At 34.8% G+C, this 26880-nt stretch overlaps 1 protein-coding gene across 6 annotated transcripts in view; it reads right to left on the bottom strand.

Moving 5' to 3' along the window:
• The window catches only part of LOC129748824 (uncharacterized), a 156567-nt gene that overhangs the window by 16034 nt on the left and 113653 nt on the right, over positions 1-26880 (bottom strand). For 5 of the 6 annotated variants that reach the window (XM_055743580.1, XM_055743579.1, XM_055743581.1 and 2 more), the window contains 2 exons: positions 20743-20979; positions 14599-14902 (listed from right to left, as the gene is read on the bottom strand). In XM_055743580.1, coding sequence (XP_055599555.1) covers positions 14599-14902; positions 20743-20979 — 541 coding nt within the window. Of the gene's footprint in view, positions 1-14588; positions 14903-20742; positions 20980-26880 lie in introns of all 6 variants that reach the window. The other variant, XM_055743584.1, reaches the window with a different exon arrangement.

Here is a 26880-nt window from a genome sequence, read left to right as displayed (position 1 = left end):
ACCATGAAACTGGAGGGATTTCCTGTGTTGATCTCCATTGACTTGGTCTTTCCGACATTGACTTTGAGACCTGCTTCCTTGGAACTTTCGGTGAGGTCGTCTAGTTTGCTCTGCATATCTGGTTGTGTTTGGGCGAGCAAAACAATATCGTCAGCCAGGTCAAGGTCGTTCAGTTGCTCAATTGTTGAAGGATTCCACTGCAATCCTCGGTTCGGTGCACAGTCAATCGATCCAATCAGAATCTCATCCATTACGATTGCGAATTGCTGCTTTTGTAAATTTATGCTACCCACGTACGATAATAAAAGTATATAACATAAACCTAAGTATACAGCAATTTGCGGATGCTTGGATATTGTGAAAAAACTACTTGGATTTTGCCCAGTTTTATCCACATTATTTGGAAAATGAAACAAGAAAATCGAATTCAGTTTAAAATTGTTTGTCAAAAATTGGATTTGTGAAAGTTTGTTTCATCAAAAATCAAACCAAAACTTTCCTTCGTATGCTTTGAACATAAATTTAACACTGCTGATGTGTTGCGACAAAAAAATGTAAGTCGTTTTTCTTCACTAGATAAATGTCTGGAATTTCCTCAGATTTAGCCGGGTATTTCTCGGTTTTAGGAAAGGAGAATTTCAGATTATTTACCCGGTTTTCACCATGTTTTTCAAATAATTTCCCACGAAGTGCCCGGCCCGGCTATGTACAAAAATAGTTCATACATAAAACTACATTGGACCTCTTCAACTGATGCACTCTTCCGCACTGCATTACGGCTTTTTTGAAGAAAACATTCCTGCATTAAAATCTTTCTGGCTTGATACAATGAGCTACTCAGCAGCGTCGCTAGAGCACAATTTTCTAGCCAGCTCCTTCTCTTTTCTGTAGAGCGAGCGACGTCCACCCGAGCGTCAGAGCAACCGCAATCGGGCGCACTCGGCAAAAAGATTTGTGAACGTTGATCGGCTGAGCAGTGCACTCGGAAACCGAAATGATAAAAGTGTACCTAATTCGTTCTCTGCTCTGTTCTGTTTGCGAGGTGTTGGACAAGCATGGTTGTCGGCATCGAAGCTAGCTAAACAGCTTAAAATGCCCAGAAATACCGTATGGCGTGTTATCAAGCAGTACAAGGAAACATTGACGACGGCTCGGAAGCCGCATTCGAAGCGTCGGAGTGGAACTGTCTACCGGAAACTGCGTGGGAAAGTCATCAAGGCCGTCAAGAGGAATCCCAATCTTTCAGACCGCGATTTGGCCAATAAGTTCCAGGCCGCTCACAGTACGGTGCGACGAATTCGTCTCCGGGAAGGAATAAGGTCATTCCGAGCCAGCAAACAGCCAAATCGGACGCTGAAGCAGAACAATGTGGCCAGAATCCGTGCTCGAAAGCTGTACGACCAAGTGCTGACCAAGTTCGACGGATGTAAAGTCTGCTTCATTTAATATTGGAACACAAACAATTGCGTGTAGTTCAGTCATTTATTAACGAATTCATAATTTGTTTTTCATACAAATGTAGCATTTTCTTTACTCTTTCATAAAAAAAATTAAAAAAATTATTCATTGCTGTTTCGAAGAAATTCTCGAACTCGTACTCGTAAGAAAACTGTGCACAATTTTATCTCTCCGTTCGGCTTCCATGGCGGTTGTTTACAAAATGCTATCGTTTGGTGTTATGACATAAATACATGGTGAAATGTAATGAATTTCCCGACACGTGGGTGAAAACAGTTTCCAAATCCGTCCACTAGGAGCGCCACAATGAGCAAAAGAATTTGTTCCAATATTAAATGAAGCAGACTTTATGTATGGGAGAGTGGGGAATCATGGGCCACATTTTTTCGTTGTTTCATAACTTCTTTATTATGAAAGATATAATGAAAATAAAAAATGGTTTGGTTTTCTACATTTTCAAGGTATCAGAAGGTATTTTTTTTAAATTTTTAATAAGTTATTTTCCCCAAATTCTGACTGTTTGAAAAAAGCAATATTTTTTGGATTTTGAAAAATGGTGGGGAATCGTGGGCCACCAAATCCAAATTGACCGAATAACATGCAAAGTTTATGAGTTGACCCATAACTGTCATTTTCTAATTCATTTCGTTATTTTAAAGCAATTTCAGATGATGAAATAAAAAAGAGAGCTGTGTATGATCGCATAGATTAAAAAACCTGGCTTGCGAACGTTTTGGCAAAATTGCTTATATAGGAAGGGCAAAATATTTTTCAAAACTCTTCATTTGGCATAAGAAAACTTTACAGATAGGAAAAACGTATTTTAAGTTCTGAATGTGTATAAAAACATAAAAATATAGGTGATTCAAGATGTGTGGCCCACGATTCTCCACAAGGTATGATTTGCAAATTGGTTGCGTTTGTGTGACTTATTGATGTTTCATCAAAAATTCCTTTTCCACGTGAAAGATCATGACAAAACTAAGATCATAAGCGTATGAGCATATTTTTGTTATGTACTTTAGGTTCCCCATCGATGAAATTAGCGGGTGTTTTTTTTAATTATGTAAGTAAATTTTTCTTACTTTTTATAGCTTGATAATTAAAAGAAGCAGATGATTCGTATTTCAGTCAACAACATATAGAAATATATGCTCACGAAAAGCGACGACGATGACAGTTGGTTCGAGATTTTTATCTCAACACACATCTAAGATATTAAAAGTGGCCCACGTTTCCCCATGGCCCACGATACCCCACTCTCCCCTACATTTTTCACTTGTGTATGCATTGTTCAAGAATACAACTTTATTAATTAGCGATAGCTAATTGTTACATTCCACTTCTTATATTCCCTAACCGTGAAAGTACTTATTTCTCAATAAGTACTTTGATACTCTTACCAACAATATGTGGGTTGTGTTACCACGAACCCAATTGGAGAAGCCTCACTACACCGTGTGATGATGTAAATATTTGTACCGCATTTATCATCATCACCTGTCATCTGCAATCATTGATCTATTGTTCTCGATTGCGAATTGGACATAGCGTGGTGAACCAAAACAATGTTTTGGTTTTTCTCGTGGCAGCAGAAGTCTGCTGTTACCGGATGCCGGAGGAAACCGTAAGTTTCAACAAGTTTCGATTGAATGGCAACAGATATCCTAAAAAAACTTGTTTTTTTTTTGAAAATCGGTTGAAAAATAGCGGAGGGATTCGACGTTGACATCGGATACAACCAGTAGGCGCAGTTGTATCTGTTAACATATTTCTTCGATTTTATACTTGAGCATGAATACATGTCAATAGTAAACTTTGCATTAGACTTGTTTGATTTGTAGTTGAGTTAAATTTTATTTAATTTAGTTAGTTAGTTTTGCAGATGAGTCCTAATGTTTTTGATTGAAATTCAAAGCAAAAGGATTAATAGTATAAGATCATTATTCTACTTAGCAAAAATGAAGTGTTCCACAAGTTTCCTACATGACACTAAATGCAAAAACAAAAAATTCTTCTCAAAACGCAATCCGAATACTTAAAATACTCAAAACAAAACCATTTTGAAATGTTCACCTGCGCCCTACGGTTGCGGTTCATTGATGTACACAAGAGATAATAAATGGTGCCAGATAGCAACAAATCGTAACGATAACATTAGTAGGTATTCAAGTTCACTTCAGCGGGGGTGTGTGATATTATTGTGTTGTAAATAGCTTTGTATGTTTTCTCATTTTCCAAGGTTAAGAAGCGAAGCCGTGGCCCGATGATGATTCACAAGCCAATTACGGAGTGTATGCGTTTCCTGAGATATTTAAAACAAGCCATCCATTACACCATGTCATCGTTCGTAGAATTTTGACTTATCTACCGTAAACAATCGCCAACTGCCGTTTGTACTCAGATAAAACTCGTTCTTCTCGAGATGAGGGGGAACGTTTTTATCTGAGCCACAACAGATTTGTGAGGCGTTAGATGAAGATGATGGAAGTATGCTAACTTGCTAAGTGATATTTACTTATTCCGAATCATTTGAACTGAACAACATTTTGAGATAATCTTTAAACCAAAGGAAACATAAACACATTTTCGAAAGAGAGCCACCGTTCATTGCCTCCCATTTCCATTCCGAGCTAAATGAATCAAACGCATGCATTACTATCGATGAAAGTGTTATTTGTTGTCATCAGTGCCAATAATATCCACAGTACGTAAGAAACTTTGAAGGTTTTGGTAATTTGACTTGAAAGCTGAGCTGTGTTTGAGTTAAAAAAAAACCCGTTTGTATATTTTTATGTTTCAAGCTATGCATAACATTTAATATGTATTTACATTTTGACCGTAACGAAACATCTACACGACTGGGTCAACTTTGATCAACAGATGAGAATATGATTACCTATATATTTCATTTTAAGAAAAAAAAAAGTGGCAGAACAATTATGGTGAAATGAATATTATATAAACCTTTATATACGCAAATGATTCGTGTATATCTTTTAGTGTCAGGTTGCCAGATTGCCCGAATTTACTCGGACTTACACGGATATTTGACACAAAATTTGAGGAAAGTCCGGCCCAGCCCGGTTTTCGGAATTCTGATTGAGTAGTTATTATTGTTTATTTTTACGGACAAAAAGGATTTTTTATGACAAGTTTTATAAAAAAAATCATGAGTGGTGTTTATCAGCCTTTAATTTATTTACTTTTTGCAAATGAAACTAAATCTTATACAATTATTCATGAAATTAAATATATAAGACAATATTTCTTTGTTTTAAAAATTTAAGGCAACATAGTATAAATAATTTCTATTCAGATTAGTTACGTCGAAACAAATATTTTATGAAGTTTTTTTATGTTTTTCTTAAGTTCAAAATGATTAATTGCATGTGTTTAAGATTCAATATAGTTCAAGTGTTCAAAATAAATTTGAATATATAGACCAAACTAGCTGACCCGTTGTGCTTTGCTACACCTTCCGGAAATAAATGTAATTTGTAAAAATTTATTCAAATTTAGATTTAAGAGAGCATTTTTTTAAATCAAACCTCATCATACTCTAGAACCAACAACTTTGAAATAAGAGCTGCAGCTGCAGTTCTGAATTGCAATTCAAAAATGGTATATATTATTTACTGAAACTTGATCTCTAAACTCGTTTTTCATAATCTGAAATTTGTACTCTGTACCCAAAAAAAACCTTTTTAAATATGGACCCTTCTTTGAAAAGCTCTTTATCTTAAATTTACATGGCAGCTCTCCCATCTTTTTCAATTTTGTCCCCCATTGCTGGAAGAAGGTAGGCAAATTTAACCGGCTCGATACCCAAACAGCACTTATTATGGTAATGAAAAAAATATTAAATTAGTTATGTATCAAATACAGTGTAAATTTCTTTTTTTTTATAAATTTACTATGGTATACATATAAATATTTAAAAAAAATCAGTTGCATCACTAAATAAGTTCTCAGCGTTTTTTTTTTTTCATTTTCTCTTTGAAAGTCAAATATTCAAAAATTTAGGCAAAAACAAATTTCTAAGTTTACATTTGTCCCGTATATTGGGGCAAGTGTCAATGCAAAGCTTATTTATTAGTTCAAAGGGAATGACCTTCACTTACAAAGACATTTAAGAATTTTCAATATCCGCTGCAGTTTCAACATTTGGAATACCCCTTCTGGTCTTTCCAACATATTGAATCATTTTTAAGATGAATTTCTTAAAAGTTCGACGTTTGCCCTTGCCCCACCGTGTAAGCTGACAGAACTGAATATTGTTTTTAACACTTGAAGGGTAAACTAAAAATTTCTCTTAAAAATTTTGCGTCCAGTTGAATATCAGTTCTAAAGTCTCGCTTTTCAAAAACGAAGCGGATCAAAAGTCTCTTTTATGCAGCCATGTAACACAAAAACACTTTTCATGTTAAGTACGTACTTGAATTGGTATGTAAGCAAAAAGTACGATGGTTTTTTCAGAATTATTTAAAATAAAAAGCTCCTATTTTCATTTCTAAATTCGTTTCAGTTGTGTATTTGGGCCGAAGTAACAATTTCTAGAAGAAAACATAATTTTTAATTTTTTTTTAACAGAAAAAGTTGAACGTTTGAACATGTTCTAATGTTCCTTGAATGAAAAGTCGAATGCTACCTACATTAACACGAACTAAATATGGAAGTATTTTTGTAAATCTTTCAATTGGTTTTGATTCGATTGATGAAATACCAATCCGTGTTACATCTAGGCGTCATTTATTACCACGTACTGTGTACAAATCAAATAAGCAAGAAAAAAACACATCTAGGTTGCATATCGCCCCACGTGTTTGAGAAACAGGCGCCTTATTGTTAAATTTTCCAGCAATCAATGAACAGTGTGCTTTGGTTACTATCCTCTTGCGACGACGTTTGTTCGCCCCTGGAGACGAAAAACAAACCCCTCAAAGAAAATATGCTTGGTTGAGAAATACGCGCCAAAATATTCCTACTAATCAGTATGCTATGCCTGGGTTACTATCCTTGGCGACGTTGGCTCGCGACGCCTCGACCATAGAGACGAAAAACAAACCGCCCAAAGGAAAAAAAAATCTCAAGAAAATGGATGTCATGACTTTAATTTGTTTCGAAAAACTACAAATTTTGTATGGAAGCCTCTCCTTCCTTAAGTCGGATGGAGTTTTGACTATTACAGAAACCATCCCCGGCCTCAAAAACCCTCAGATGCCAGTTTTGACGATGATCTGTTCAGTAGTTTCCGAGTCTATAGGGAACAGACAGACAGACAAACATTCATTTTTATATATATAGATTAACATTGTGCATTGGTATTGGAAATCAATTTTGATTTTTTTTAAATTATTTAAGAGCAATTAAAACATTTAAAAGCTTTAACATGAGGGTTTTGTTTACAAATTAAGAGATACGCGTATTTGCTTGAATCTTCAGTTAAGTTATTTAATTTTCAATATTAATTTTCTCTGTGACAATTGGTGGCATCTTCGGATGCTTCCTTGAATGCTATGCATATCTAATTCTATAGTGAATTGTTAACAAGTTGAACAGCATTTTGTATTTCCACGATATTGAATATCGGTTCAAACAAGAAAACTCGCTATCCTCTTTCGTAATATTTTTTGATACTTCAGCTTTAAGAATCCTCAATCTTTCACTGGAAGCTTACTAAAGGTTTTTAAATAACGTTCTTAAGAACCTTAAAAAATCCACTAGATTAAAATCTTCTGAACGCTGATACCCATTTCAAATCTTCTGCTTGAAATTTGGCCAAACCAGATCAAGAATTAATAGTTAACGCTGTAAAAAAACATATGTGTCATGATTTTACGAATCTTACGAATCTCAATTCAGAGTTTCATGTCTGTCGCTCACAAAAATAGATCAATGTCTGACTTCGTTTTGTTTGTTTTGCCTAGTGCTTCCGAAATAACAAACGTTGCCATTGAAATTTATATAATTTTAGACTCTGTCTTCATTTACCAGAGCCAAAACTATCCGAAAGTATCCTTAGCAACAACCTTCCCAAACAAAAGGCCAAATCAATCCAATCCACCAATATCCGCCGGATGACAAAATCAAAACAAACAATCAACTGCAGCAGCCTTAGATAGCTGCGCTTCCTAAGCAAATCCACCTTTTCCCACCGGAAGGCCAAACCATAACAAACAATCATCATCAGCAGCCTTATCAATCCGCGCTTGCCAAGCCAATCTATGTTTTTCCACCAGAAGGACAAATCAAATATAACAATCAGCACCAGCCTTAACAATCTGCGCTTCTTAAGCCAAACCGTCTTTTTCCACCAGAAGTTCAACTCAAAACAAACAATCAGCAGTAGTATTCTTAAAAATCTGCGCTTCCATAGCAAATCCGCCTTTTTGTACCGGAAGACCAAATCAAAACAAACAATCTCCAGCAGCGCAGCAACCTTGAAAAATCTGCGCTTCCTACCTAAATCCCTCAATTTTCCACCGGAAGGCCAAATGAAAACAATCAGCAGCAGCTGCATTAAAAGCCAAATCACAAGAAACAACTAGCAGGAGCCTTTAATATCTGCGTTTAATTCTGACCAAAGCAAATCAATCAACTAGTAGCACCTTTAAAAATCTGCGCTTCTTAAGCCAATCCGTCTTTTTCCATGTGAAGGCCAAATCAAAACTATCAGCAGCAGTTGCCTTAAAAATCCGCGCTTTCTAAACCAATCCGCCGGAAAGCCAAATAAAACAAATAATCCACAGCAGCAGCCTTAAAAACCTGCGCTTTCTATGCCATTTCCAGCTTTTTGCATCGAAAAGCCAAATCACAACAAATAATTAACAGTAGCAGTTTCCAAGGTAATCCGTCTTTTTCTAACGGAAGGCCAAGTAAAAAAAATCAGTAGTATAAATTTAAAAAATCAGCGCTTCTAAAGCTAACCCGTCTTTTTCCACCGGAAGGCCAAAATCAAAACGAACAATCAGCAGCAGCAGCTTAAAAATCACTTCCTAAGCAAATACTTCTTTTTTCATCGGAAGGCCAGATCAAAACAAACAATCCACAGCACCAGCCTTAAAAATCTGCGCATCCCATGCCAATCTTTTTCCGACGGAAGGCCAAATCACATCAATCAATTAAAAGCAGTCAAAATCTGCGCTTCCCAAGCCATTCTGTCTTTTTCCACCAAAAGCAGAAATCAAATCAATCAGCAGGCTATAATCTGCGCTTCTTGATTCAATTTTTTTTTTTTTCACCGGAAGGCCGGATTAAAATAAACAATCAGCAGCAGCAGTCTTAAAAATCTGTGCTTTCTCAGCCGATCCATTTTTATCCACTGAAAGGTCAAATCATAAAAAAAACTATCCACAGCAGCAGCCTTTAAAGTCGGAGCTTCCCAAGCCAATACGTCTTTTTACACCAGAAGGCCAAATCAAAACAATCACCAGCAGCTGCATTAAAAATCTGCGCTTCCTAAACCAATTCCTTCTTTTTCCACCGAAAAGCCGAATAGAAAAAAAACAGGAGCAAACTTAAAAATCTGCGTTTCCTAAGCCAATCCGTCTTTTTTAACCGGAAGGCCAAATCAAAACTTTCAGCAGCAGTAGCATTATAAAATCTGCGCTTTCTAAACCAATCCGTTTTTCCACCAGATGGCCAAATAACAACAATCAATCAGCAGCCTTGAAAATATGCGCTTCCTATGCCAATTCTGACTTTTTGCACCGAAAATCCAAATCACAACAAACAATTAGCAGCAGCAATTTCTAAGCCAATCCGTCTTTTTCCACCAGAAGGTCAAATAAAAACAAAAAATAAGCAGCAACAACCTTTAAAATCTGCGCTTTTTAAGCTAACCTGTCTTTTTTAGCCGGAAGACAAAATCAAGCGAACAATCAGCAGCAGCAGCCTCAAAAAACGCTTCCTGAGCCAATCCGTCTTTTTTCATCGGAAGGCCAAATCAAAACAAACAATCCAAAGCAACAGCCTTAAAAATCTGTGCTTCCTAAGCCAATCTATTTTTCAAATCAAATCAATCAATCTGTGCTTCTTAAGCCAACCCGTCTTTTTCCAGCGGAAGGTCAAATCAGAACGAAAAATCAGCAGCAGCAGCAGCAGCAGCAGCCTCAAAATCGCTTCCTAAGCCAATTTTCTTCCACCGGAAGGACAAATCAAAACAAACAATCCACAGCAACAACCTTAAAAATCTTTTTCCAACCGGAAGACCAAATCAAAACAAACAAACAGCAGCGGTGGCCTTATAAATCCACGCTTCTTAAGCCAATCTGTCTTTTCCCACCTCAAGATTAAATGCAAACAAATAATCAGCAGCAGCCTTGAGCTGTGCTTCCTAAGCCAATTCCTTCTTTTCTACTGCAAGGCCAAATCAAAACAAACAATTTAAAGCAGCAACCTCAGAAATCTGCGCTTCCACAGCCAATCCGTCTTTCCACCGGAAAGCCAAATCATAAAAAAAATCCACAGCAGCAGCCTTAAAAATCTACTGTTCCTAATCCAATTCCGTCTTCATCCACTGGAAGGCCAAATCGTAACAAACAATCCACAGTAGCTACCTTAAAAATCTGCGCTTTCCTAACCAATATGTCTTTTTCCAAATGAATGCTAAATCAAACCAATCAATCAGCAGCAGCAGTTTCAAGGCTTTGCTTCCAAAGCTCATCCATTTTTATTCACCGGAAGGCCAAATCACCAATCAGCAGCAGCAGCACAACAAATTACCAAAAACTTTACCAACTTAAACTTCCATTTTCAAAAATCTGTTCGAAGCTTATTGAATTGAAGGGAAAATGCAAACAAATGACACAAGTTTACAGCATATTTGAACTGAGAAAACTGAAGATCAATTTGAGTTTAAAATCGAGCGCTTAATTAAAAAATGAAATCCACAAAAATTTCAATAGAACAGTTTTTTTTGTTATGTTGAGTTAAATGATGTTTTGGAAAAAGAAAAAAAAACTTGTACTTAGCTCCTTATATCTCAGATTTTATTACACCAATTTGTAATTTATTGAAGGTAAATAAATAAGGTTTGGGTCATATAAACTTAACAGTACTGTTTATATTTGTGAATAAATGTTCGAAAATCAGCGAAAATGTTCCGGAAACTTTTTTTCTTATGGATGGCTCGATAATAACATTTTAAAAATCCGCTTTTCCATGGACCCCACTGGACGCCCCTATAAACGGGGCAAGTCAAAACTTAGTTTTTTTTTCACAAAAGTGCCGTTGCTTTTTACCATTTTTTTTTTTAATTTATCAATTTTAACGGGAATTTGTTGAGAACTATTTCAGTGATGCAACGAACGATAATTGATAACTTTTGAAGATATACATTTTTTCTAGAGCATGTAAAAGTTGAACCGTGGTGAAATCCGTTTGCACTTGCCCCGATGTACCTTAAAAGAAAATCAAACGTGATCAATCGTACCCGCCCCAAGCTGCATGTTTATTTTGACTTTTTAAAGTTTGGATCGTTATGTTCTTATTTGGAAACTTCCTTTTATTCCTGAAATAAATTTTTTTTTTTAAATTGACGAATCCAATAAAAATAAAATTTATATAAAATTCATAAGCAACTGCCAACTCTTTGTAAAAAAAAAACCAGATGAACGTTGTCTTAAAAAAGATCTCGATTGAGAAAAAGAGTGAACGATTTCGTAGTTATATATAACTTGTTTCTATAACTTGGTGGAGTATGTGGAGAATAGTTTGAAATTGAAAATCGAACTGAGACCTGCAATTGGCAGTTCCGTTTTAAGATTAATATACAGATCGTGTGGGATCAAATTCTTTAATTAATGAGTGACCTAATAGGGAATCTAGAGTGTCAATATGACGTTATTGGAAGTTTGACTGCTTGTAACTTTATTTGGGTGCATCCAAATCAAACAATTTCTTCTGGAAATCCCACACAAAAAAAAAACATCCTAATCAGACACTGAAGCAATTTCAAACTCCTCGCTTAAAATCGCTATATCTCTCTTGTTTCTCAACCGATTGAACACTCGTGATATAACTTCAATATGTTTCTCAGACAAAATTCAGCTACTACTATTCAGTTTTCCGTTATTTAATGTTGAGGATCCGAAAAACCATGCTTCTGAAAAAAAAAGCCTTAAGGACAGCTACGTAATGCTCAAAAAAGCTGAAGTTAGAAGCTAATCGTTGCGCAAAAGATTTTTTTTTATCTTTTTTTTGCATTATGACCAAAAAATAAATTGATGTAAAACCATTTTTACTTTTCAGTGAATGAATCGTCAAAGTTGTTTAAGTCATACCAGATGAGTTTTGAAAAGTGGATTGAAAAGTTGACATAATTTGGCACATTTTTGCACCTTCAGATATTCAAAATACGATTTTTTTATTACGAATTTTCAAAGGTAGCAGTTTTTCGGATGTTTTGGCAATTGGAAATTTATCAAATTGTCCAACACTTAATCAAATAGAACCGGTATGAAATTGCCTTTCTGGAAAAAAAAAGTTTATTGCGGAAACTTGCGTCAATACACTCAAAATCCAGAGAAAAGTTGAATTTTAGTGTTAGCAAATCTGTATAATTGCTAAATGACAAAAAGTTAAAAAAAACTTCTACCTTTTGAAATTCGTTAAAAATTCTGTGTTTCGTATTTTGAAAATTTTATGATGCGAAAATGTTCCAAATCACGTCAGCTTTCAAATCCTCTTTTCAAAATTCATCCGGTGTGATCTAAACTAATTTCACGGTTTTTTGATTAAGAAGTACGGATTTTAAACTAATTTTTGACATGTTTTGTGGTCATGGAGTGTAAAAAATTCAAAAAAATATATATCCTTGTGCTCAACGTATAGTTTCTAACTTCAGCTTTCTTGGACGCTAAAAAAGATTTCTGAGTGTTCCGTGACTAATCTTCAGTCTTTTTATTTTTGAAGCATGTTTTTTTCAGTTTTTTTTTCTTTAATTTGAATAACGGAAAATTGAAATGTTGTATCTTAATATTGGCTGGCAAAATATATTTGAGTTACATAGCATATAGTATCTAAAATTATAAATTTTGTTCAAATCGGTTGAAACACAAGAGAGATATGGCGATTTCACGCGAGGAGTGACAAACTGACACTCAAGGTCTAATAAAACAGTTTTATGTTTGGGCTTTCAAGGTGCATCCTTAAAAAAAAAATGAGTCGAAATTGATGATTTCATGAATTCATTGAGGGTCCCATAAAAAGTTTTTTTTTTGGATGCGCCTGAATAATAATAGAAACCGCTATACTTTCAATAGTGTAATATCGACACTCAAGAGCGGATTAGAGTTGAGCAGGCTTGTGTTTCAAATGAATATGTTTAATTCGAATAATTTTCTACTGTATTTTTTCTGTCTGAATTTTCTCTATAAATCTCAAGTTTTCCAAAGCAAAAGTGAACAATTTATTTCGAATGAGTTTTTCGTAAAACAAATCATACCTTTTTAAAATGTAAAATATTTCTCTTGAAGAAAAAAAAATATATTTATGGTTTCAAGAGAATATTTTAAAACCGAAATAAAAAAAAAATAAGTTAATTTATCCTCTTAAATAAATTAGATTATAACGCCTCAAATGATTGTCATATTTTCCCACCACCAGACAAACTTTATTCGTCACTGCTGAAGCTGGATGAGCTAAAATTTCTTGCCTGCGGGCATCATTTCTGCTGTCTTCTCATTTCCTTCATATTTCCTCAACTGCGTTAAAAGCTGTAAAGTGTATTCTCTGCTTTGAATTAATAAATTCAGAAGAAGTTTTTGTTCACTGATTGCGCGAGAAGATATTCTTTAATAACAAGAACAATTCTGAAATCAAATAATTTCAAAAATGTTAGAAGAGATGGCATAACAGTATTAATCCGAAATTCAAAGTTATAAATAAGAAATGATTATTTTTTGCTAATTTGTTCAAGGAGACATCCTATTTATACGTATCCTATAACACTAATGTAGGTGTGAGATGAAGTGACAGACGTGTCGGAGTGAATCTCTTAATTGAGATTCGTAAGAATCTTAAAATCACAATAACTTATTGCTAATTATATGCAACAAACGATTTTGATCCTTTGAAAAATGATTCTCAAAAGTGGTTGGAAGTACTTTCCCAAATCGATATTTCGCGAGTCCTTTTTTTTTAGAATTCCTTAATTTCGATTTCCCTAAATTATCAATCGAATTCAATATCTTTCACCATTGCCTTTTTCCGGACAAGTTCAAGGGTAATCTGCGCTACGAGAACCACGTGGCCACTTGTTTTATTTTTTTTGTTTGGCTCTCATAACCAGATCCCACGTGAAAGTGCCCAGAATTTGCGCTTCCATTCGGTTTCAGCGGCAGTCCCCAAAGGATGCAGCTGAATCCAATTAAACATTTTTTATTTCCTCAATTTCCATTTATTTCATTCGCTCAGTTGGTCGTTTTCCTCGGTTTAGTTTTCCATTCGCCTAGTACTCCTACACAATTTGAAAGCAGTCGCTCTCTCACACACAGCTGGAAGTCAAATTACCAACTCCTTGGCAGTCGGTTTTGTGGATATTATCTTGGCAGCGGTTGGTTTTTTTTTTCAATGTTTGTGGATGTAAATCTGCGAAAGTGTTTTTGTCATTATGAAAGACACGAAATTGAGCTAGAAATTCAATTCGTTTGGGTGGAGGGAAACTTAATTGAGGAATCAGTTCTAGGGACACTACGAGAAACATTCAGCAATGCGAAAGGATTGCAGGGGAACATCAAGTTGACAGTCATTCCAGGAATGAAAGTTGCAAAATTCTTTAAGCAGGAATTCATTTGCAAAGTTTTCAACTTCAAAATGTGCTCCAAACACTTGTAGCGAGCTCAACGCAAAATATCTAGCAAGACTGAATTTCTGCTGTCAGTTTAATCTTTTTCCTGAGAGTGGAGGAAAGGAGAACAAGCAACAGAAGGAGGAACAGTAATAAATTATCCTGGTCCCATCCAGGTAACATCCACCAGAATCGTGAAGAAAAACAAGAGAAAAACGGTAAAACAGCACCGGTCCCATTCCCTGTGACTGTGTCTATCAGCCAGCAACATTCAACATAGGATATGTAAATAGAGGTATATTCTACACGGCTACGGAAAAGCGCTTCAACTTCCTACTATTTGAGACCTCGCCCTTCCGGATCGACTAAATCGGCCGCCGGAAGAACCGCGGGATGGTCGGAATGATGGCAACCAGCCGGATCGGGCCAGGGAGGCAATGTGGCGCTTACGTGGCACTCCGAAAAGTTCTTCACCTTCGTTATTGACTGATCGCCCTCCATCATCATCTTCTTGTTCATCGTGTACTTCATCTTTTTGGCCATCATCATCATCATCATCATCGTCATCGTCAAAAACGTCATACAATCCGCTTGTGAATCGTTTTGTGAACCGGTGGTACCGATTCAGGGCACCGGATCGTGCTAGTGAACCTTGGAAATGATGAACATATACAACTTATTGAAAGGATCTTTTTGGAGTTAACTGCAAATATGGAGGCAAGGCGAATTCGTTGAGGCTTCTTTAAAATATACTTGGTTTTGATGAAATATTAATCATTGCAGCTTTTGTATACTGCTAGAAAGATATATTTTTTTGAAACGAAAAAACTAAATCGATAAAGATTACCAACCACCAAATTTTTCTAAGATATATTTACTCACTAAAAATCGTAAAGAGATTGTTAAGCTAAAATCCAAAAAATTAAAATCCATATTTATTTTTGGAAATTTATTCAAAATCATAGTCCTTATTCTAAGACAGAAAAGTGCTTGAAAATTCATTGAAGGAACACAATTTTATGATTACCAAATTATGATCAAAATTTAAATTTGGTACAAACCAGAATAAAAAATCAAATGCAGAAAATTGAGTGCAAAAAATAAATTAATCAATTAAACAAGTTTCTTCAGAACTAAAAGAATTGAAATCAAAAGTTTCTAATTACAAAAAATATAACCTAGGTTTAGTTGAAACAATAATAAAATTTATTTTTGCTTACTGATCAACTAATCATCATGCATGAAAAATAAACAAAAAGATGCATTTATTTATTACTTTTCCTTTAGCTTATCAAGAATTCAAATCTTTTCTAAATATGGCTATGATTCCTATGGTTGGTACGGTTCCCTACGGATCCTACGATTTGAACGGTTCGTACGATTTCAACGGTTTTTTTTAAACAAACACACATATATAGGATCTCAGTGAAACTTCATGTTTCTTTGAAGAGATCTAAATTATACTTAAGACTAAAGCCGTACATCTTTCAAGGATATAATGGCTAGCATTTTACTAATGCTAATACCACCAACCTACAGAAAGAGTTCTATGTATGCCGTGACCGAGACTCGATCTCATGACCTCTGGCTTAGAAGACTTGAACGCTATTCTCTAGGCCACGGTCGGCGGCGGTTCGTCCGGATCATACGGTTCCTACGGTTTATAGGGTTTCCTACGGTTTCTAGGGTTTCTACGATTCATATGGTTCTTACGGTTTCTTCCTACTGCTCGTACAGTTCCCAACGGTTCCAATAGTCCATACGGTTCCTACTATTCCCTATGGTTCCTACGGTTTGTACGGTGTTTTACGGTTCCCTACGGTTCGTACGGCTCGTTCGGTTCCTACGATTCCACACGGTTCCTACGGTTCCAACGGTTAATCCGGTTTCCTACGGTTCCTACGGTTCATACGGTTCAAAAGGTTCTTACGGCTCGTATGGTTCGTAAGGTTCGTACGGTTCCTACGGTTCTCAAAGGTTCACTACGGTTCCTACGGTTCGCATGGTTTTCTACGGTTCTCTATGGTTCCTAAAGTTTTAACCGTTCCCTAGGATTTGTACTGTTCCAACGGTTCCTTAAAGTTCGAACGGTTTCTACGGTTCGTACGGATCATACGGTTCCTTAAGGTTCGTACGGTGAGTACGTTTCCCTACAGTTCGTACGGTTTCCTACGGTTCTCCACGGTCCCTACAGTTCCTACGGTGTGAAAGGAACTTACGGTTTGTACGGTTCCTAGGGTTCGTACGGTTCGTGAGGTTCGAACGGTTCCAACGGTTCTCAAAGGTTCACTACGTTTCCTACGGTTTGTTCGTTCTTCAACGGTTCGTACGGTTTCCTACGGTTTCCAACGGTTTGTACGGTTCCTACGATTCCACACGGTTCCTACAGTTCCAACGGTTAATCCGGTTCCCTGCGTTTCCTACAAATCGAAAGGTTACGGTTTGTATGGTTCTCTACGGTTCCTAGGGTTCGTACGGTTCCTGCGGTTCTCAAAGGTTCCTTACGGTTCCTACGGTTCGTATGGTTTCATACGGTTCCATACGGTTCCATACGGTTTGTACGGTTCCTACGGTTCGCACGGTTCCTTAAAGTTCGTACTGTTTTTACGATCTGTACGGTTTCTACGTTTCGTACAGTTACTACGGTTCCCTATGGTTCGTACGGTTTGTACGGTTCCCTACGGTTTTACAGTCCACTACGGTTTCAACGGTTCGTACGGTTTCCTACGGCTCTTACGGTTCCCAATAGTTCCTAAGGTTCCTACGTTTCCCTAGAGTTTTAACGGTTTGTACGCTTTCAACGGTTCCCTATCTCTCCTACGGTTCCTCACGAGTCCTATGGTTCCTCACGGTTGTTTTTACTGTTTCAAGGTTTTTTTTTGTTTCTGGGCAGTTCAAAGCTGTTTTTTGAGTATTTTTCCTGTATGAAAATCCACAGCAGAAGCTGATTATTGTTGAAAAGTTACTTTCAAGCTACCAAAAGTTGACGTTTTGATCGAAATATTTAGAAAATTTTTTGCTTCAAAGAGTTGAATCCAAATTTTTCATGACGATCACGATACCGAATTATCACACTGCCTTCCAAATTTTAATGTTACTTTTCTAAGCCTTAATTTTTCTGAGAACTTTTCATAAAAGAAAACCAGAATTTTAAGTCAATGTCTGTTAAACACATCACTGATAGACTAAATACGGTATAAATTTGTGAAATCATGCTCAGGAACGAATCGGAGATGAAAATTTTAAGAGAAGAAAAAATTAAACGTAGGTACGCCGTTTATAAAGCTAATATAAAAGTTTTTCTGTAAAAACTGTTAAATATTTAGGAAGCAATTGGGATGCAATGTGATCATCCGGAATCGTGTTTTTCATAAAAAAAAATGATTTAACTCACCTAATCAGGCGATTTTAAGCTGTAACGAACAAAACGAAACCCTTAAAGTTACTTATTGATAGTTTTAAAATCATTTTTCAAAATTAAATTGACTTTAGTGTATATTGAAAATATCCATTGGTTATAAGATATTGCCTACGAAAAACCGAGTTTCATAATGCATTTTTAAAGTTATACTGTTAAGTTGCAGTAGTTTTGACCATGTGAAAAATGGCTTCTGAATTAGGTTATTTGTTTCCAGATTTTAAGAATTTGATTTACATTAAGATAGGCAGAATGTCCGTTTTTATCAAAAAATGGACAAATCCGGTCCGGCTTGGTCACACGAATTTCATAAGAAAAGCCCGAATTTATTCACTCTATTTTCCAATTCAAACAAAAATAAAATTGTTTCGTTGAAGTTTTTAATTTATGCATCCAAAGCGAAATGTTTTGAGCCAGTTTCAAACACACAATCATGAAAGTTTTTTAGTAAGTCTGAAATACGACTTAAAATGTCCTGTCGAGTTTTGATCAAAAATAAAACTTTTCAAACTTTTTTTCTTTATTTTTGTTGAGTAATTTTGGGGTTTTGGCTAAATATGCCCGGATATTGCCCGGATTTTTGGATGTCAATTTTTGAATCAAACGTGCCAAATTTTAAGATTAAAAACTGGCAACTCTAATTTAAACACTTTTACGATCGAAGGAAAATACAAATTTTTGAAAAACGTATGGCATAGCACACCAACTAAAGAGTGTTTTCTCGAATATCAATGCATACTGCTTTTGATCAAAGGGCCTCATATAATGCTTCCAATAACAAGTTTTGCAAAACATTTCTTTAAAAAAAACTTAATCATAGAATTAAGTTTATAATAATTTCCAGTTTCTTATAAATCACGTTATGATTTTTATAAATTTTAAAATCGTGAGCACATGTTATTAGGTCTGTAAATAACGCAACGACAACTTTCCAATATCCATGAACTCAAGCCTATATGTGAACATCGATCCGTTATTTTTCATGAATCCCAAAAGACATAAATTCTCGCATTTGTTTTGTTTCTAAATTCGGCTTCAGCTAAAAAATATGATGTCACTAAATTAATGAAATAAAGAATGGAATGATAATTACAGCTCCCCTTTTTATGTCGCGTCTAACTATAACTTTTTCTCATAACCCCAATTAAGAATCAACGGTAAAAGTAATCAATATAATCACAATTGAATCATGTATCTCAGACTTAAATTTCCAGAAATGAGATCTTGATTAAGAACAAATAATTAAACCCAACAGTTTAATACATTAAACTGAAACTCTCAAAATTTAGAGATGAATCAAAGCAAAATACAATCTTGGAATGAAACAAGTGCTGATGTGCTCTAAATATTTATCTTTTACCAAAATATAAAATTTAAACCAATATTTAAAATTCGAAACAGAAAATCGAAGAACGAGAATTTTATTACAAAATTGAAAATAATAATTAAATTAAATTTCAAAATAAGGAATGCAAACAAAAACCTGGACTCAGAATCAAGGTTTGAATTTAATGTTAAGCGTAATATTTTAATTTCGAGAATAAAAATTCAGAAAAGGCATTTCAGATTTGTTTCTGGACTTAATAGGGCTGGCAAAACATATAACGTTGTTACTAGACAAAACGTTGCACTAACAGTATAAGTGAAACACTCAATATTATTGATATTGAAAATACAAAATTTTTAGGTTGATAACGCTCATAAATTTTTATGACGTTATTTAAATTTATGGTTTAATTTTGTAAATTGTGAGAAATAATCCGGGAAAAATCTTAACCTTTTCATCGGAAAAAAATCCGTTTTAAATCGAGAATTTTGAAACGCTATATTAGGAATCTATTCATATTTGTTGAAAAATTAAAACTTTAATTTTGAAAAAAACGAGCGATTTATAACAAATTTTCGTGTTTATTTCACGTGTAACACACGACGTATTGCAGGATACGGCATTTAACGTGTTTAGTTAAAGTTGCCAGAATTTTTCAGCACGTATCCGGGCAATTTTATATAAAAACCTGGCAGAATCCGGGCAAATTTGGTCGAAACCCACAAATAGCTAAAACAAAATCAAGAAAAAATAACCTGAATAAAAAATTTCATCAAAACTCATCGACAGATTTTCAATCGTTTTTAAGAGTTGCATAACACTGTTCATGATTATTTTTGCAAAACTTGTTCAAAAATTGAAGAAGATTTAATAAAAAAAAATAACAATACCGTAAATTGGAGGAACTTTTAACATCGGGGTTACTTTGATCAACATGAAATTTTTGAAGACAATTATCATGAACAAAGACTGAAGTTAAAATATCTGAAAAATATTTTACGTTTGCAAGCCTATAAATAGAATTTCATATAGACTTAATTTGGTTTGTACTCTTTAAAATTGGCTGTTTGAAGTAAAAACTACGATTTTTCACGAAAAAACCCGTCATTTTTTATCTGTAAAATCTCCCCAAATTAAAAAAAAAATCGTTGGGATTTGGTATTTTATATGTAGAAAATATGTTCCATATTTGAAAAGAATCGGTGAAGTTGTTTTCAAATGACGATGTCCACTGACTTTAAAAAATGTGGTTTTGAGAAAAACCCGTTTGAAGTTTCTGCTCTTGCTTTCTTGCAGTATTAGATAAGAGGAGATAAAGGCCTATAATTTCTACAGTTTAGCTTTGATTGACTTGAAAATTTGAAACAACATTCTTTAAATGTTTTACAATAAAAAAAAAAGATTTTTTGAAAGTGTTAGACCCTACTCTTACCTTAGTAACTTCTGCTGATGGTGTACGTATAATTTAGGCCAAACAATTAAGCTTTTTGTAAGAGTTTGCTTATGCTTTTATGCTTATTATCAGATCTCCAATCAGACGATGGAAAATCTAGTAACATATAATGAGAAATGATAAATGTGTCTTCACGATTGAAAACAAAATACCATCCTGAAAAACAAGATGCCTCAACGAACGCAGCCTCCACAAAATTGTTGGAAGAAACTACTTCCGCAGCCTTCCAACAATTATCTCCAAATTCCAAACAATGCGAACAGCAGTGGAAGCATTTGGCCCCCGGAACTTACCGAGAAACCGCTTTTCCTCCAGATGGTTTTCGACCGGAACCGAATAGTACGGATAGGCTTCGCTCATTGCCTCCATCAGCTCCTCGTAGTCCAGGGGCGTCTGCTGATAGACGGGTTCCAAAATCTCTTGAGCTCCTTCCTCGCCTAGGGATGGGTCCTCATCGTAGTACAGCTCCCGCTTCTTACGCCCACCATTGTGACCTTGTCCACTTTTCAACGACTGGATGTTGCGCTTTTCTGTAACGGGGGAAGACAAAAAAAGGAGAAATAAAATGCTGTGTTTAATGTCGGAAAATTGTTAGGTTGTACGCAATATTTCTTTGAGATTAGGCCGGTTTGGTCGGAAGAACGCTAGTGAACATAAAACCACCTTTCTTTTCTGACGACTTGGATGATTCTCATTTCTATAAATTCTTGAAGCATTTTGGACTCAAGAAACAACAACGGGCAGCGAGTGGCTCGGTGACCATTAATGTGGCCGCTCGTAAAAATGCTCAACTTTTACGACCATAAATTGAAGCTGTGTTTGACAAATTTGACTTTTTCCTTAACGGTGCGGTAAATGTAAGAATTAACCTTTTTTAGCAGCGGTCTGTAGCAGGTTGAATGTTTCAATTAAATCCATCCCCATGTTGTGTATCTTGGTACGCTGCAATTTTGTTTAGAAAAAAAAAACAACGTTTTTATCTGATGGTTTGAAAGCCACTTATTGTCAATAAAATTGAAGACTTTCGATATTCGATTCTGTTCATGAGATCTTGAAAGAGCAGCTGAGATTCAATCATATGATAATTGTTAGTTGAAACCCGGAGCGCATATCCACAACACTGAACTTCATCAAGATATCTGAGATTTAAGTTTAAGTCCGCTGGAATCTCTTTTTAAACTATTTTTGTGTACCGTAAAACGGGGTAACATTGATCACCGGGGTAGCTTTGATCAACATGAAATTTTGCCACATTATCATCAATAACTCAGTCTATAGTTTGAATTTTTGAAAACTGTTTTCTACATTTAAAAGCTTATTTATTGAGTATCAAATAGGCAAAATTTGGTTTGAATTTGAATTTTTTTTCTGTAAGTAAAAATGTTATTTTAAAATCCTAAAATATCTTTGTTTTCTAAGGCTTGCAAACAAACAGCTCTCCTGATTATACCAAAAAGCATTTAGAAGCAAACGGGTTGTTGAAAGTGAAAGAACAACTTTTTTTCTCTATAAATGTTTATTAAAAGCGCTATTTTTATAATCATTTAGTGATAAATTTTTTATAATTCAAAAATAAGGACATTTTCCAAGAGAAAGTCCGTATTGGACAAATGGATAGGAACCCTATCAAGCGATTAACTTTGAAGAAAAAACTAAAATGGAAATAGTGGGAGAGCCTACAGGAATGTATGTAGGTGAAATTTCATTCTTATTTTGTAGCTCAAACTATTTAACAATTAATTTAATGTTTGCCCCTGAATGTATGCAACATAATAGTTCTATTTTTCGATTATAATTTTTTTTAAAAGAAAACGTTAAAAAGCCACGTAAAATTTATTAACTGGCATTTGTAAATATTATAAAGGTGTTTTGTATCCTTTATGATCAAGAAAACTCGTTAAAATCATCGAAAATAGAGGCTGATCAATGTTACCCCAAAGCATCCGATTCAAAACAGAGACGAAATCTATTTTTAAATCAAATTTAAAGTAGTCAAATAAATTTCTGCAACCATGTTTTACGTTCATAGGAGTATAGTACTGGTTTTAAAAATATGAAACATTCCACATTCCCCTTAACAGGAAGAATAATCGAAAAATATTGGAAAAAGTGATCAATATTACCCCGGATTACGGTACGAACGTTTAAAAAAACTTTTTTTGCTATGGTTGTTCTGGAAATTCCATACGGTTTTCTACACCCACAAATCAGACTCTACTCCAACAATGAACTTCCTTGGAGATGGAATTATGTGGAATTATTGTTATAAGGTTCTATGCCGGACCGGCATGACAAACTTTCTAATGATTGGCATTGTCTCCCAGCGCAACCGCATTGCATATGTCTGAAAGAAACCAAATAAAACAAATCCCTTATCCTAACACAAGAACATTCTCATGTTTCTTTGAAGAGATCTAAATTCTACTTAATACTAAAGCATACATCTTTCAAGGATATAATGGCTTGCATCCTACTAATGGGACAGCCCCATACAATGAAACGGCAAAAGAATATTTTTGCTCTTTATGAACTTTTTTGAAGATGAAATGAGATGTACCTATACATTCAAAACCCAACATAAACTATTTTCAGCTTTGGTTTTACATGTGTGCTCAGAAAGGACAATAAAATTGGAACATTAACTCGTAAAAATGCATGTAATTTTGAAACAATACTTGTTTAAATGAACTTATTTCGGAAACACGTGAATATTTTTAAGTTCTGTGTTCATGATTATTCAGTTTTTTATGAAGAATTTGAGAGTACACGCAGAAAAATGCAGTATTAAATTTTTATAATTTTGGGAAATAAGTAGTTTTTAAAAATCTCAGTTATTTCTACAGATATCAGAATTCTATCGTAACTTTTGGTCATAATCAATTACAATAATCTTCCTGCACGTTATGAACAATGTTTACATGATGTTTAACATAAAACATACTGTTTTTTTTTTAAATGGTTAAAAATTACATTATAAATTATAATTTTGAAGGATGCAGATAAATGTAGCTATTTTTTCTTGCATTCGAATTATTAGACCCTTAGCTATAATTAATGACAAAAAAAAAATTGGGAAACGTTTGGCTTTTTCTTAGAGATCAAAATATTTAAACATTTTGAGTTAATCATAAAAATACTCATTTTTTACACTTTTTTGTTAACCGTTGTAAAAATGAAAAATATTTCGAAGAGAAGCTTATAAAATAGGCTTTTTAACGATGTATTGGGAATTGATGTAGCATTTCGTTTAATGAAGAAAAAAATATTTGAATATTATTTTATCTGAAGTACTAGCTGACCCGGTGTGCTTTGCAACACCTTTCAAAATCGAATGATATTTTCAGAATTCACTCAAATTTTAATTGTTTTGTTGGCATTATTTTAAATCAAATTATAACATAATTCATAAGCAACCGCTATAAAATGAGAGCTGCAGCTGGAGTTTTTTTTGGATTGCAATCCAAAAATAACTTAAACTAATATTCTGAATCTTGATCTATAAATTTGTATTAAAAATCTGATAATTTTAATCTGTTTCTGATAAAATATCTTTGTTTTCGCTTGATAATTTCTGTATTTATGCTAAAAAACTGATAAGAGAGCCCCCTCCACTGTCCTTCCCTTCCCCCCTGCTGAATGGGGGGTGATTTTTAATAATCATACCCATTTTTTTCATTCCCAAAAATCTTCTTGTATCAAATATTGTTCCATTGGTTGATAAGTTTTTAAGCTTTACTACAAAATTTATATGAAACTCCCGCCTTTCTTCTTCTCTCTACACTGTAAACCGTAAGAGTCTATAACAATCGTAGAAACATATCTCGTAACCAAATACCTATCCATGCCATATTTGTTTTCATTTGTTGGCTTCGTTAGCATAAATTGAGAACTAATGCTAACAAAATTGTATTGCACTTACCTCCCTCCTCCTATGTACCTACTCACTGAAAGGAGAATGGTGTGTCAGAAAATCATAGAATCATACCAAAATGATTTTCCATGTAAAGTATTGTCCATTTCTCGGAAAAAAAAGTTAAATGTAAGCTTTTCTCTACTCTTCCTTTATTCTCAATTCTATCATCCCACGCACTGCAAGATAGGAATTGTTCGACATAAAAAAAAATTCTCGTATTAAAATACCATCCCATGGCAAATTTGGTTTTATTTGCGTTGTAAATTTTTGAGTTATGCATAAACTTGAAAGAAAGTACAATCCCCCTTCCGTTCTCCCCATTGGGGTGGGGTGAGAACTTAATATTCGTAAAAGTATGTTTTGTTCTCAAATAACTTTTGATACCAAATTTTATTTCATTTGCTCTATTAATTTTCGAGTTATGCAAAAAATGTATAGAAACCCCCCTTTCCCCCTTTATATCTTTCCGTTGAAAAAAGGCGGGGCTTCAATTTATAATAGAAACATTTCTCGTATCCAAATATCCTCACATGCCAAATATGGTTCAATTTGCTCGATCAGCTCTCCAGTTATACTGAAAATTGTAAGGGAGACCTCTTTTCCCCCTTTTCATCCACCTTTTCGAAAGAGTGAGGGATACGAAGCATTTCTCGTACCCAAATATCGTTCCATGCCAAATTTGGTTCCATTTGTTGTTGTAGTTCTTGGGCTATGCAATAAAAATTGTATGAAACTTCCGTCGCTTTTTCCTTTCTCCCCGCTGGAAGAAGGAAGGGGTCTCAAACAATCATTAGAACATGTCACGTTCCCAAATATCCGCCCATGTCAAATTTGGTTCCATTTGCTTGATAAGTTTTGAGTTATGTTAAAAATTAAAAAGAGGGCCTCTCCCCCCTTTATATCTACCTACTGGAAAGAGGGAGGGGTCTCAAATAATCATAGAAATATTTTTCGTATCCAAATACCTTTCCATGCCAAATTTGGTTCCATTTGCTTTTTTAGTTTTTGAGTTATGTAAAAAAAAATATGAAAGAGGCCCCTCCCCCTTTCAACTGTAAAGAGGGAGGGGTCTCGAATAATCATTGACATATTTTTCGTATCAAAATACTTTCCCAGGCTAAATTTGGTTCCAATATCTTGAATAGTTTTCGAGTTATATGAAAAATTGTAAGGTAGCCTCCCTCCCCCCTTCCTATCACCCCACTGGGAGGAGGGAGGGGTACCTAATATTCATTGAAATATTCCCCGTTCCCACATACCACCTCATGCCAAACTTGATACCATTAACTTGATTGGTTCTCGAGTTATGCAAAAAATTGTCTTTTGTTTGGGAGGCCCCTCCCCCCCTTCATGAGAAAGGGAGGGGTCTCAAACCATAATAGGAACCTTCCCCAGCCTCCAATACCCCCACCTGCCAAGTTTCATGCAAATCGGTTCAGTAGTTTCCGAGTCTATAGGGAACAGACAGACAGACAGACAGACAGAAATTCATTTTTATATATATAGATATTTTTCAAAATATTCAAAGTCTGATGTCTGTGAAACGAGAGTGCTTATGATAATGATCTGAAAAATTGAGGATAACTTAGTACAATACAAAGCTACAAACTGGTAGGTATATGACAAATATCATTAAGATGAAGTAAATATTTGACTTTTTGCCGCCTCCAACCTCATAGTTCAGCCCACAGAAAGAGTACTATGCATGGTTGGTTGGCTCCTCCACTAAATAAAAAGCCGGGACAAAACAACACTGTTTTCAATTCGGCTTCCAAGTGTAAACCTATTTTGCTTATCATTCTCCACTCTTTAACCGATTGTACATCAGCTCTAAGCGATTCGGACAGCAAGTGTGAGAGCTCTCGCATCTGAGTGGAGGAAAAGAATTCTAGCCAAGAGCATTTCAGTAAGGCCGGAACAAATTTCAAATCCTTCTTTTGTCACTTGAAGTTCGAACATAGCGAGGGGGAGGGGGGACAATAAAAATAATGCGAAAAACATATATTTATTCCAATTTATTTGTTTTATCCTTGCACGGAAGCTTGTATGCATCAAAAATGCATAATATATTGTTGCACAAAACTTATAAATTAAGTATTTTTCTATCGAATAATTCAATCAAATCAAGAAAACAAAAGGTGGAATAACTTCCATCTTCTTATTTTTTTTTTTGGTCTTTTAATCTTTCAGATATTTTAATTTTTTGTCGAAATAAACATAAATTACTTCAAACTTTATTTATTCCCCCCTTCGGGTTTTTTTTAAATTTTGAAGGGGGGGGGGGGCGCAACGTCAGGGTTGCCGCATTGAAGTCTTTATTAAGATTCTCACTTTTTTTTATTTTGAGTAAATTATCCAATAGGGTGAAAATTCTATTAAATGGTTCTGTTACGAGGCAGTGTGAAGATCGATGATTTTGTTAATAAATCCAGCAGTGTATTTTATTACAAAATTCCTACAAATACAATTCATTAGTTTTAAGAATTTTGGAAGAACTAAATGTGACATACTTATAGTG

Source organism: Uranotaenia lowii, chromosome 2, assembly GCF_029784155.1.
Source record: "Uranotaenia lowii strain MFRU-FL chromosome 2, ASM2978415v1, whole genome shotgun sequence".
NCBI lineage: Eukaryota > Metazoa > Arthropoda > Insecta > Diptera > Culicidae > Uranotaenia > Uranotaenia lowii.
This window is presented reverse-complemented; position numbering and strand designations above follow the sequence as displayed.